The sequence below is a fragment of the Lutra lutra genome, chromosome 5 (assembly GCF_902655055.1).
Source record: "Lutra lutra chromosome 5, mLutLut1.2, whole genome shotgun sequence".
Lineage (NCBI taxonomy): Eukaryota > Metazoa > Chordata > Mammalia > Carnivora > Mustelidae > Lutra > Lutra lutra.
In genome coordinates, this window is record NC_062282.1 from 77,420,865 (window position 1) to 77,435,123 (window position 14,259).

The window sequence follows — 14,259 nt, forward strand, 5'->3', positions numbered from 1 at the left end:
ATGTGAATCTCACAGACTCGAAAGGAAAACTAGATCTTAAAGTTGCCCTATTTTTTTCGGGAAAGATCTCTTCTGAACCCGTCGCCTCCCATATAGCCCTTCATCCAGGTTCCCAGGAGTTGCCTGGGGAGAGGCTTAAGGGACACAGGCATCAGGTGAGTGGAAAAACCGGCCCACCTTTCCCGCCCCTTTCAATTGTTAGGGTGACAGAACCGCCAAGGAGGGCCTTACTCGCTCGAGGACATGCTTAACGGGAAGCCTCTCATTTTCGAAGAGGAAACTGAGGCTCAGAGGCGAAGCCGCTGTACCCAAGGTCACAGAGCGAGTGCCTGGAGGAGCTGGAAATCCAACTCGGCCAGGCCAGGCGTCTAAGCCGGGCTGGATTCCCCGCCGCGCCGGCCCCCGAGAGCTCCCTGCTGCCCCCCCATTCCTGTGACCCCCGCCCGAGGAAAGGGTGGAAGAGGAGGGGACCGCTGGGGGGCGCCGGCCGCGGCCAGGAAGGGGCCCGGCTGCTCAGCGCGCTGTGGGGGTGCCGCGGCGCGGGGCGGCGCGGCGCCGGAAGCAGCCTCCATTCCGAGCGCACGGCCCGCCCCCGGCCCACCCCCTCCCGCCCCTCGCCATGTTTGGCGCTTCCTCCCCGGGCCCTACAAGGCGCTTCCTCCGTGATCGAGGACCATACAAGGCGTTTCCTTCCCGGCGCGTCTGGCAGACGGCCCGCGGGCGGCTGTGGGCGGGAGCCAGCGGTCTGGAGACACGCTGCCAAGGAGGGGGCGGCCGGCGGCGCTGGGAACGCGCGGCTTGGCCTCCTCGCGGCCGGTCCTGGCTGAGGTAAACGCGAACAGGCGGACTTGGGAGTCTACGTGCAGGCAACGTGCTTTCTTTCGTCCCCAGAAGGGCTCAGGTTCCCAGCCCCACAGGTTTCATTTTTGGCAAAATGCCCTCCTCCATTTCTGAGCACAGCACACTTTGCTGCAGAACCCTCCGCGGCTCCCAGCCTAGGGGCAGAAGCCCAAACAACCAACTGGCGTGAGGGCCTGCCGCTCCTCCCTTGCTGCTACTCTTGTTGCAAGTGGCTGTTTGGTGTTTGTCCTTTCCGCCCTCCTTGCTGTTTCTTGAGAGTCTTCCCGCCTTTACTAGAACTGTCGGCTCTGTCAGGAATGCCCTTCTCACACCATTCTGGGAGAACTGCTACTCATCCTTTACTTGGTTGAGACATGTTGGCCATCTGGAAATCCTTCCCACCCCCAACACCTAGGCATGTTATGTGTAATAACAGTATTGTACACCGTTTGTTTATTGAGGCTGCTATTTGATCTCACTCATCATTGCATTCCTGATGCCTAGCTCAGTGAGAGTTTTGTTTTATCTGGGTGAGGAGAAAGAGGGAAAAGACTCTCTTTAGACCCCAGTGCCGTTTCACCATGGACAGGGGTACTTCACTTTAGATCTGGCCCCTACCACCCTGTGCTCCCTGTGGTTTCTTCAGCCCCAGAACTCTGCATAAATAGTTTGACTCTGTAGGGAAGGTTGGAGGGATGATGTGGGGGAGCCAGAGGGGGCAGGTGTACATCTTCTGTGGGTCTGAGGTCTGGAGCAGTGCACACCGGCTGCCCCCACCACTCTGGAAGGCCCCCGGTTGTTCAGCCTGACAACTCTGGTTTATCCACTGCAGGAACCAGCAGCAAGTCCTTACAGGCCTTCCCTGCAGCACCTCCAGGGACTTAAACCTGGCCCTGCCACGTGGTTACCCTGATCTGTCTGCCTGGAGATGAGCAAAGGTCAGAGAGAGGGACCAGACCTCAGCAGACCAAACCAGCAGCCTCTCCTGAACCCCTACCCCCCAGCTCTTCCAGAAGTGCAACACGTCATCAGCATGCAGGCTTTCTGCTGGACCGGTGAGCGTCTGATTGTTGTGCCTCAGATGAGGCAGGGAAAGAAAAGCTCAGAGCTTGGGGCTGAGTCAGGCAGGGAATATGCCCCGGAAAGGGCTTCTTGTGCCAAGCAGCCTTTGGGCTTGATTGCTCACAGGCTTCCACTTTCTTGGTTGTGCACATTTGTGTATATGAGCGTGTGCACTTGCCCTTACACACTTGCTTGTGCTTGCTCACACTCACTCACGCGCGCGCGCGCGCACACACACACACACACACACACACACTGTATAAGGTTGAAGGATAATGAGCTTTGTTGGTCTCCCTGACTCCAGGTAGTCTGAGTGCCTGTGAATTGAATGGAGAGGAGATGAACTCTATGGTTTAGGACTGAGGGTTTAGGGCTTAGATTTTGTGGGGGGAAATACCCCAAAACAACAAACTGGGTTTCAGGGCCTGGGCTGCATACCCAGGGCCTTTGATGCCTCTGGCCTTGTTTTTCCATCTAAGGCTGCAGGCCCCCAGCAGCCTCCTCTTCCCAGCCACTGTCTAGGATTGTGGGTAATGTAGTCCAGAGGCCAGCCTCTCTGTGGTGCTGGTTCCTGCCCTCCCCTCCTCTCCTTCCCCCTGCCAGCCACCACCCCCTTCTGCTCCAGGCTGAGGGCAGCACAGGGTGAGAAGGCGGAGCTTTCTCCTTGCAAGGCTGGGAGATCCCCTGCTGGAAACCAGCAATCTATTTATAGCTGAGCCTAGCAGAGGGGGAAGGCCTGAGAGAAGCCAGGGAGCTCCAGCAACCTTCTCTCTAGCTACAGAATTTGCAGGAACCCCAGGCCTCTGCTGGGCAGGCCTTGTGTTCTATTCTGGGTGAAAGGGCTTTGAGCCTCAGAAAGTCCTATGAAGCAGTAGGGGTCCTCGGCTGCTCCCTGCTTTGAGAGAAGTAGATTACTATGGTGGCCCTTGGACCTGGCTTTTGGGCCTCTCTAAGGTGGGAGTATTTGGAACCTGAGAATTGGTAAGGTGAGACTTTTTGCAGAAAAAGCCAGTGTGACACCCAGTATAATGGTTGCCTGGTATTTCTATTTTTGTTATTGTTTTCCTCTGCTTGCTTTCTCAACTAAGTTATATTATCTTTAAGCACAGGAACTAAACCTTTTCTTGTCACCAATCCCCTCTTCATTCAGTTACAGGTGATCTTGCCAAAAGCAAAACCAAACCCTCCCTTACCAAGACTGGGTTGGATGCGATTTTTAGTCCCCCTACTGCCCAATCCTTCCAGTGCCCTGTGCCTTTCTTATCAAAGTTTTACTTGACTGGATTCCTCACTAGATTGGGCATTCCTTGCTGACATGGATTGTGTCTCTGTTGTTGACTACAATAGCACCCATTGCCTGTCATCATAAACAATTATTGGATGAATATAAATGAATGAATATGAGCTTATGATAGCCAATATTGTTTGTGGAGTACTTGGTACATGCTTCACTCTCTTTAATCACAGTGTTTTACAGGTTGGAAAACAGCTCCAGACATGTAACTGTCTTTCACCAAGATCTTGATAGAGTTAGAACTGTGATAGGAATTGGTATCTTACTTCAGCGTAGTGCTTAACTGTTGTAAGATGCTGCCCTTATGGTGGTACCCAGCAGGAACATCTGGCTCCCAAACAGCAAGATGGAGGAGATGGTTAGATGAGGTGGACAGACATGTTTGAACTGGCCGCACCCCATGACACAGCTAGTGTAGCCAGCCAGGAGAGCTGCCAGGGAATCCTCCTAAGAAACTTAATGAGACACGCCTCTGATCTGCTAGAGGGTAAGTCCTGAGGCAGTGGCCATGGGGGCCGGAGATGACAGACGGGTTCTGGAGGCTGAGCAGTGGTGTTTGGGGACTCCTCAAATATTACCAGGGACCTCTTATTTCTGAATCCAGTGGATTTTTTTAGTCCTCATCTTACTTCAGTAATTTTCAGCAGCATTTGACTTGTATGTGATCATCTCTTCTTGAAGCCCTCTTTTTCATGGCTTGATAAACAGTGTTCTACTTGGATGTTAAGTGTTCTAGTACTTCAAGACTCAGCTCCACACTGTCTTCTCAAAATATGAAACAAATTTCAAAAATCTGCATTGTCATCCTCCTGCCTAAAACACCTGAATGACTTTTCATAATCTTCAGAATAAAGTTTCAAGTTCTCAGCAAGGCCTTGGAGCTTAGCCTGTTTTGTGCTTGCTGGCCTCTCTTCTAGTTTCATCTTCTGTTGCACTCCTCCTTCATTCTCTGAGCTTCCTCCACACTGGTCTTCACCTACCTCCTCAACTGTACTCTCCCCCTCCTTCCCAAGTGTTGGGATGTTCCTCATATTTGCCTAGTTAACACCTTTGTGCTTAGTTCAAGAGTCATTGTTCTTTTTTTAAATTAAAAAAAATTTTTTTAAGAGATTTTATTTATTTATTTGACAGAGAGAAATAATAAGTAGGCAGAGAGGCAGGCAGAGAGAGGGGGAAGCAGGCTCCCCTCCGAGGAGAGAGCCCGACGTGGGGCCCGATCCCAGGACCCCGAGATCATGACCCGAGCCGAAGGCAGAGGCCCAACCCACTGAGCCACCCAGGCGCCCCAAGCGTCATTGTTCTTAGAAAAGCTTTCTCTGGGCTCTCTGGCTGGGTCAGAGTCCTGTGCAACAGACTTCATATGTGTTCATTGTAATAGGAATTTCACATTGGTTGGACTGATCCACTAGCCTGAAAGCCCACTGGGAAGGCAATTGTGGTCTTTTGTTCCTTACTGTATTGTAGGGTCTAGGACAATGCTTGGCTGGGGGTAGTCACTTATTTTATGTAACAAACGGAAGAAACAATTTATTTAACAAAACACTCTTATGTTAAATTTGAAGGAGGCAAAAGAGAAGTTGAGTAAGTTTAAGTTAAATTATGTACAAGGTCACGTAGTTAGTAAGTGGCAGAGTTGGGACATAGTTGTCTGGTTCCAGTCCATGTGTTCTTAACTCCCTGACCTGTGCTGCCTCTCTACCTGTTAAGTACTTTTTGAAAATAAAGAGAATGGAAGAAGGGAAGAAGAAGGGTATCTGAGAAACAACGGGACTCCTTCTGTCTCCACTCATGGAAATGGCAGAGTTGGAGATTAAGAATGAAAGATTAGGGGAGTTTGTGTGGCTCAGTCGGTTAAGCATTCAATTCTTGATTTCAGCTCAGGTCATAGTTTTAGGGTGGTGAGATTGAGCCCTGCATGAGGCTCTATGCTCAGCATGAATGAGGTCTGCTTAAGATTCTTTCTCTCTGGACGCCTGGGTGGCTCAGTTGGTTAAGCAGCTGCCTTCGGCTCAGGTCATGATCCCAGCGTCCTGGGATTGAGTCCCGCATCTGGCTCCTTGCTCAGCAGGAGCCTGCTTCTCCCTCTGCCTCTGCCTGCCATTCTGTCTGCCTGTGCTCGCTCTCTCTACCTCTCTCTCTGACCAAAAAAAAAAAAAAAAAAAAAAAAAAAATCTTAAAAAAAAAGATTCTTTCTCTCCCTCACACCCTCTCTCCACACCCTCCCCTTCTCTCTCTTTGGAAAAAGAATGAAAGGTTAGGATGCTAGCTGTGCTTGTAGTGAGCATAGTATAATTATAGAGTTGTCCAATCACTGTGTTGTACATCTGAAGCTAATGTGACATTGTGTCAACTGTGTTTCAGTTAAAATGAAACATTAGAATAGAATAAACAAGTCTAGAGGAAAAAAAAAGAATGAAAGATTACATTCTATCAAAAGAGCTGTAGGAGTGGCTAATAAGCACATGAAAAGATGCTCAACATCATTAGTCATCAGGGAAATGCAAATGAAAACCAGAATGACACCAGCAATGAACAATCCAAAAAGGAAATCAAGAAAACAGTTCTATTTATGGTAGCATTCAGAAGAATAAAATACTCAGGAATAAACTTAACCAAGGAAGTGAAAGATTTGTACATAGTTGAAGGAAACTAAAGACCTAAATAAATGGAAAGACATACCATATCTGTGGATTGGAAGACTTAATATCTTTAATACGGCAATACTACCCAAAACAATCTACAGAGTCAGTACAATCTGTGTCAAAATTCCAGTGGTCTTGGAGAAATGAAAAAGCTGATCCTCAAATTCATAATGGAATTACAAGGAGACCTCCCAATGCCTCAGTGTGTTTACCAGCCTGGAAGATCTTTGAACCCCATAATTTAGAAAGGGTTTTAATGGAAGCACCATTACACAGACATTATTGATTAAATCATTGACTATTGGTGATTAACTTAACCTCCAGACCTCCCTTCTTGCCTAGTGGGGCTGAACATTCCAAAACCTGATTAGGCCTTTCTGGCAACCTGGCTCCATCCTGAAGCTATCTAGGGGGACCCTGCCACCAGTCATCTCATTAGCATATGAAATGCACTCATCACTATGGAGATTTCAAGGGTTTTAGGAGCTTTGTGCCAGTACCTGGGGAAAGAGACCAAATATATATTTCTTAATGTATCACACTCCTCAACAATAAAAAGGAGTAAACATGTAATAACATGGATGTTTCTAAAAAGTTCATTTAAAAGGAGCTAAATCAAATAAGTGTAACCATGTAAACGACTACATGTTGTACTTGTCTAGTAATACAGAGTTTCTAGGAAAGGCAAACAGATCAGTGGTTGGGTAGGGCTGGGAGTGGGAGCAGGATTGACTGCAGAAGGGCACAAAACCCTTTTGGGGCAATGGACGCTGGATTGTGTTTGTGCAATTTTACAGATTTATTCCAAAGAATCACTAAACTATATTTACAGTGGGTGAACTTTAAAGTTTTTAAATTATACCTCAATAAAGCTGTAAATAAACAATAACAAAAAATGATAGCTGGGTGAAAATAATCAGTGTCCTGAAATCTGAGCGGCATCCTGGTCTTTGGATCAAGACAGGACCAACCCCTCTGCCTCTCCAAACCTACTTATCTCTCCAGGCTCCCCCCCTGCTTACCAGGCAGGTCAGGTAGTCAGTCCCAGATGAAGTGGGAGCCATTCTGCCTATCCCTTCTCTTCTAACACTCCTCACTCTGTCATTCCTTGCTATCTACCTCTGCTCCTGAAGGACAGGGATAATGCCTGCGTTGCTCACCACTGTATCCCAGCATCTTGCACAGGCCCATCACACAAGATAGGTCTCTAAATGCTTAAATGAAAGAATAAGACCAGGTTAACCTAAATCTAATTTAAGGAATGGTGTGGCAGTGGACTGTGTCTGTGGAGTCAGAAAGCTGAGGAGATTGGGTTTTTGAGGGCCTTTGCTCAGTTGCCAAGGGAAGGGCAAACCCCTTCCTTCTGTGCTACCTATCTTCAGAATTAGAGTTTGATAGGGGTGTAAAGGGGGGGCCTCCAGCCCTGAGTACAGGAATGCAACATTATCTAAAGGAACTTCACCTCCTCTTCCCTAGATGACATCCTGCCCTATTACTGATAGAGTCCTTTTCTGGAGGCCTTTCAGTGGGGATTGTATCATGAGATGGTTGGTCCACCCCATCCCTTGGACAGCCTAGGCTGAGAATGTATGTGGCTCTGGATGGCCATGTAACATGGGGCAGGTGTCCCCACATCACATGGTTATTCCTCCTTCTTAATCCCACTCCGATCTCCCACCTACCTTCCCCCCATGTGGCGGATTGTCCCTGCTTCTTTGCCTTTACCTTAGAAGATCCTTGACATTCCTTGGAGAGCCTCTGTCTGAGGTTTCCACCCTCCTTTCTTGGTCTGCAGCCTCCCCTGGGAAATGGGCTTGCCCTCCAGGTTTCCTTTGTTTGGGGATGGAGAACTGAGCAGAAGGGGCTGAACCCAGGGTATCTGAGCAGAGTGGAAAAGCTGGAAGTCTGACAGGGAAACCTAGATTGGGCTAATCTGGAACCCTGGGGGCTGGAGAAGCAAGTTAATCTACCCACTCAAGCCAACCCTGACTCATAGGGAAGTGCCTTCAAAACAGCTTTCATAACCCCACCTGGATGTTGGCCACATTTCCCCTCCCAGCTCTGTCTTTGGCATCAAGCCATTTACTCTCTGATCTTCCCTGTTCTCATCCCTGACAAGGGGGAGAATGGAATTTTGATGAAGAATAACAAGATCATCCATATGTTAATAGCAAAGAATTTGGAGCTATAACATCAGGTGTTCACGTTGGCTTTGCTCATTTGCTGCACAAGCATGACAGGTCATTATGTTGTCTCTGGGGTTCAGCTTTCTTCTCTCTTTCTCTCTTCTTAATTTATTTGACAGAGAGATAGCACAAGTAGGAAGAACGGCAGGCAGAGGGAGAGGGAGAAGCAGGCTCTCCGCTGAGCAGGGAGCCCGATGTGGGGCTTGATCCCAGGACCCTGGGATTATGACCTGAGCCAAAGGCAGTCGCTTAACCGACTGAGCCACACAGGTGCCCCAGCTTTCTTCTCTTTTTAATGAGGGGACTGAAGTAGCAAGGTCCCCTTCAAATACTAAAATTTTGATTCTTTAAGAAGTGAAAGTATGGGGCAACAGAAGAGTTGTATAAGGGTGTGACAGTAGACAAAGGACTAGAATATCTAATGACACCGTTGTCCTGAGAATGGGCTCTAGGGTCCGAGGTACAACTCTGCCTCCTTCCCATCATCCCTAGGGTTGTTCACTAAGCTAGGGGTCAAGGGCCCCCAAGAAGCCCTGTACTTTACAAGGCCTTATCTCATCCATCTAGCATCAGACCAACCCCAAAGTGATTTTCTTTTAATATATATATATTTTAAATAATTTTTTTAAAAAGATTTTATTTATTTGACAGAGATCACAAGTAGGCAGAGAGGCAGGCAGAGAGAGAGGAAGGGAAGCAGGCTCCCCGCTGAGCAGAGAGCCTGATGCGGGGCTCGATCCCAGGACCCCGGGACCATGACCTGAGCTGAAGGCAGAGGCTTTAACCCACTGAGCCACCCAGGCGCCCCATCTTTTAATGTATTTTTAAAGTAATCTGTAGAGATTGTACCTATTGTGGGGCTTGCACTCAACCCAGAGATCAAGAGTCACATGCTCTACTGACTGAGCCAGTCAGGTGCCCCCAACCCCAGAGTGATTTTATCTCTGAGGCATGTGACAGCAGCTCCTCTCATGGTTCTGCCTCTGCTCTCCTTTGTAACCTGGGCCAGGTGGCAAAGACTGGATAAGGATTTCTCCTGGGCTGTAAACCCTATGGCAGAACTAGCTTCTAAATGATGACATCTGAGTCAAACCCAAATCCTGAGTGAAAACCAAACTTGAATGAAGAACTAAACCAAAGTTGTGTTTTAAATACCTTGTGAACCAGTTTGAATCTAAATACTCATCATCACACTGTTTTATAATGGATGTTCATGATGATTCTAAACTGTTAAAGATAGTTAAATAATGCTTTTTCACTTCTATATTTCTGAAATTTCACAATTTTTCTATTATAAACCCTTGATACTTCAATGTGTATTTTCTAAGAAAAAGGGTATTCTCTTACATAACCACAGTAGAGTTATCAAATTCAGGAGATTTAACATTGATACAGTACTTTTTGTCTAGAGTCCATATTCCAATTTCTTTAATTGTCCTGCTGATGACATATTAAGAGCAGGGGCAGATGCCCTAGTCTCTGAGAAATTCCATTTTGTGTGTACATTCTTCTCTGAAGATGTTGAATCAATTACAGGGATCTTTTAGAGAGTCCAAGGAAGCTCCTTTTATCCATCAACTGTGGTTGTGCTGGGTTGACCAGTCAAAACTTGTATGTGTTGGGGGAAGGATAGAATTGCTAGATGGGTACCTTCCAGATGAATCTGAGCTGTTGGTTGTCCCTGAAAGCACAAGGGCTGGTGAAATGAGTCCACATATCTTCTTAGCAGTACCGGCCGACTGTTCTCTCCCTTCTTGAGTGAGGAATGATCTGCATTTACATTGGCTTTGTAACCACATAGACTTGTCTTTGAGTTCCAGATTTTGTCACTTAGTAGCTTATGAACTTGGATGGGCAGATATAAAACAATATCCACCTCATTGTTTTTCTAAGGATTAAATGAGATGATGCTCATGACACAGTACTTGTGTCCGGTAACAGTTCAACCAATGTTGGTGATTGTAGTTATTTTACAAATGGGTAGCTCAAAGCCCAGATTGAGACTCCTGGGTTCTCCCTGATGTTTGATCATCCCTACATCCTTTAGTAGTTTGCCCTCTACATTTCTCAAAAATTTAAGGTAAGCAAGCTGTCCCAGGTACCTCTTAATGCCGGTCAGAAATCTCCCCACCAGAAGCAACAAATTCATTCTACAGCCGGTATTCTTAACTCTAGCACCACCTCGTGGTTGCCAGTGCAGACTCACCCTGGCTACTTCCAGAGGACCAAGGTTGATAGTACAGGACCATCGGAGACAGCTCCCATCTGAACCCTTGCAAAATGCCAGGCACTGTACTATGCATTTCACATGCTTACTGCGTTTAATCCTTGACAGTCCTTATGGAATAGGCATTATTACAGGTAGGGAAATTGCTGTTCAGAGACATTAAAATAATTAGCCAAAGTGTCACTGTCAGATTTGCTCACCATGATGCTACCCTTGATAGCATTAAGGCTTTTAAGGCTCTTTAGAATCACAGACTTCCTTACCCTGGTGGGGAAACGAAGGAATAGGGACTTAGCTGAAATCACAAGGCCAACTTATACAGAGTCAGAACTAAAGGTGTTTGTCCTAAGAGGTGACTCTCTGACCTGGACTCTTAACTAAGCCCCATGATGAGCCTGCCAAGCAATTTCAGATTATACCTGAAACAGCATTCCCAGACAGGGTTTAGAGCTGATTATCAAAGAACCCTGGAGGTGAATTGTTTCCATGTGTACCTCTAGTTCCTGTTATTCAGCCATATCCTCAGCAACTTTGGCATCCAGTGCTTCCATACCCTTTGGCTGGTCATTTCCTATGTCCCTGGAGGCAGAGTCCCACCAGGGTGGGACTTGGCAGGTGGAAGTCCCAGCAGGCGCTCGCTCAAATTGGCAACAAGGGATAAGCTGGCATGAGGCTTAAATTCCACCTTGGCACTCAGCCCTGAATCGAGTGTGCCTGTCTGGGAGCGTCACAGCATGAGAACCGGAGCCAGAGAACAAAAGATGGCAAACGCTACAGGCCCAGACAGGCAAATACAACAGCCCACGTACCCAGCACTAGTGTGCTGCCTTCCAACTTTTGACTTCAAACAGCACCTAGGGATGCCATTAGGAGGAAAATTATATACCTCCACCATGCACAAGCAAGTCTACCCCTTATCAGAGGGTAACTGGGTTTCATCAAGGCTATCATCTAAATCTGGCAGCACTACTGGTCAATTTGTGAAATGTATTTCCTTAAACAGGGAGAAAGGAAATCCTGCACCACTAGGCTTGGTTTTTTAACTAGGCTCCCTGAAACACCAAATAGGAACCCTAAGCACTTCCATCTTTGGGAAAAGCAAATGAAAATCTGCAAATGAAATTCTCTTCTCTTGACCCAACTTGGAAGGCTTGCTCTTGCATGAGGTTATTACTCTCCTACCTAGTACACCAGGTCTGGGAGAACAAAGCTTACTTAGCTTCTGCTGTTCAAATGTGGACCATCCCAAGGTAACCAGATGTAGAAAAAGGAGAAACTTTGGAATTAGGCCTGGGGTAAAATCTGGCTTCACCACTGCAGGCCTGTTTCATCAGTTGTAGAATGGGCACACCATCTACCTCCATGAAATCTCGAGTTACATGGGATAACATACTTGAAAGAGCTTTTTAAAGAAGAGGCAGGTTTTCCTTTGGTGCACATATGAATCAGGGAAGCTACAAACTAGATTTGCCCCAGCACCTCCTTCTGATGTTAACTTTGGGATCATGACCCCAGGCATCTTTTGTATATACCTTTCCATAGGCAAACATAACAAAGAAAACTAAAATCTAAGGCTTGAAAAGTTATTAGCTATTACTACGCCTTGGAGAGCTCACTCATATCTCTGTGGCTCAGACCTCACCAGGGAACAATCCTAAAGAATCTCAGGCACACAAAGTGTATTCTTAAATATGGTTTAATACTCTTCTCCATTTCTGTACATCACAACACCAAGATTTCGCTGCTTAGGATCTCTCTGTAGAGGCTATAGAGAATGCAAAGGCTACGGTTTTCACCCCCTCTTATTTACGTGTTTGTATGTGTAAGTGTAATACATATCAGTATATATTGATACACACATCAATATATAATGCAATATATATCACCAAAGAGAACACATTGATTAAAGAAATACAAAAATTTGGCATCATTTCCAAACTTAAATAGTAAAAATAAAAACTACAAAAGGAGCTGCATACCCTAAATGTATCATGTGAAACAACAAGCATATTCAAAAATGTAAATTTACATCCAATTTCTCTGGTCTTGTCATATCACATTAGACCCATTTACAATGGCAAAACCCTACGGTACTGCTGTGAAGAGAGCATGTTTGCTCGCTCTTGGGTGTTCTGCAAACAAACAGCAGAGCCCAAAGCAAAAGCCTGTTCCGGTGAAGCCTCCCACATTGGTGAATACCAAAGAATTGACTCTTCTCACTGGGGGTTGAGACATCAGGTTATACATTGAAAGACAGTCATTTGGACCTCAGAGTACAGTGTGAGAACCAGAAGCTTTACAGTTAAGACATACTCCCTTCATTCAAGTGAAACAGGATTATTGGAACGATAGGCAGGTCTGCAACCTGGGAACAAGGAGCTGGTTCAGACCAATAAAGCTACGAGTGACTGAGTCAAGTCAGTGAAGAACAGCAGTCAGGCACTAAAGTGTTAAAAGTACCCAATTTGAAAACCAAATGCACCCCACTACCCTATCAGTGTGGGAATGATACCAATTGACTTTTAAAACCTTTGGTCCTTCAAAGTCCATTTGGTATGCTTTTTTTCATTGCTACCACTGGGCACATCCTATACACTTTATTCACTGTCACCACCTCGGGCACGCCATGACCTTGCATGTCAGCTGAGGTCAAGTCCCACTTAGAGCCCAGCTATGAAGCATAAGCTTCAGGTTTTCAGGCCCACTTTTAGATCCACCATAGTTAAGTCCTTGGTGCCAGAAGCTGTGTCCCATCCCGTCCCACCCCTGCCCTCCCCACCCCCTCCCATAATTTCTCTTATGAGAGGTGCCTGTTAAGTCCCATATTTGAAACAGATGCTCCAACCCCACCAGGAGGTCAGGGGTTTATAATTACATGCACAGTCATACATGTCTTGTCAGTCGTTCCTGTGAAAAACCTTGCAGTTCATTTGTAAAAAATCAAAACATTCACATAATCTCATGCCATCCAACACAAGGAAAACACGACCACCTCCCTTTTACCAAGGACAGACCCAAGCAAAATAAAATATTCTTTAAATTTCTTTGCGTCCACTTAAATTGCATGTTTTATTTCTCCCAATCCCAGCAATAGCACAGAAGCCCCATCATACCCATCCGAAATTGGTTTCTAGTAGGCTATTATGGGAACCCTTGTCAATGCAACTGATGCTAAGGGTTCCCAAACTCCAGGCACAAATGCGCCTGCAAAACAGGTGGAAGGAAACAGTGCACTTGGCCCAAATGCTTCATATATGTCAGTTTGACTTTGCAATGCAGTTTGCATCCTTGAAACTGACAGTCTGGAGGGGGAAGAGTAGTGTGAGGGAGTGAAGTTCAAATTGCCTCCTATTAACTCACCCTTTCAACATTAAACAGAGACCAAGAGAGTATGGTTCCAACATTTCACCGCGTGTATTTCTTCTTATGCAGTCTAAGCTGAGAATGCCATGTAAATGGGTCACTGCGAAATGCAGCAATTTAATTTTTCTCCAATCAAAATAAGAAACAAACCAGTATGATCTCATTTCTATTAACTTTTGAAGGTTTACAGCAGTTAAAGTATTTTGATTCTATGTATGAAGGTTAAAAAAATCATTTTTTTTTTCCATAAAATACAAGAGCAACCAATTTCACCATCGAGTAAAAGTAAAAACTGGGATTCTTTTTTAAATTAGTCCAAAGTGGCATTTTAGGAACTTAGTTGTAGGCTGCTGCGCTGACACCATGACAAACCAAAGTGTAGGGTTGGGTCTGGTTTTGTTTCGGTTTTCTTTTCAATATCCAATGCTCATGGATTAAGTTCTGGAAATGTTCCAATTGTAAGGCAGGGATCTGTTTGGATTCCACCACGGGTATGCTCCTTGGGTTGGATGCTGGAGGGTGAGGCACGTTTTGCCGGACCCATGTCGACTACCTAGTAGTCATCAAGGTCAAAAAATTCATCATCTCCTCCTTGGTATTCCATTCCCTGGAAATCTACTCGGTACCGCAAGATACCTGGGGAAG

At 46.1% G+C, this 14,259-nt stretch overlaps 1 protein-coding gene and 1 long non-coding RNA gene across 3 annotated transcripts in view; one reads left to right on the plus strand and one right to left on the minus strand.

Moving 5' to 3' along the window:
- The first annotated feature begins 782 nt into the window (after positions 1 to 782).
- LOC125100022 (uncharacterized) lies at positions 783 to 6,591 on the plus strand. Its single transcript, XR_007127422.1, has 3 exons — positions 783 to 828; positions 1,673 to 1,895; positions 5,980 to 6,591. It is a non-coding gene; the product is annotated as an uncharacterized LOC125100022 (long non-coding RNA).
- A 5,340-nt stretch (positions 6,592 to 11,931) lies between these two features.
- ETF1 (eukaryotic translation termination factor 1) overlaps positions 11,932 to 14,259 on the minus strand; it is a 31,079-nt gene continuing 28,751 nt past the window's right edge. For both annotated transcript variants that reach the window (XM_047729786.1, XM_047729787.1), the window contains one exon: positions 11,932 to 14,250. In XM_047729786.1, the coding sequence (XP_047585742.1) occupies positions 14,168 to 14,250 (83 nt within the window). In that variant the 3' untranslated portion in view covers positions 11,932 to 14,167. The remainder of the gene's footprint in view (positions 14,251 to 14,259) is intronic.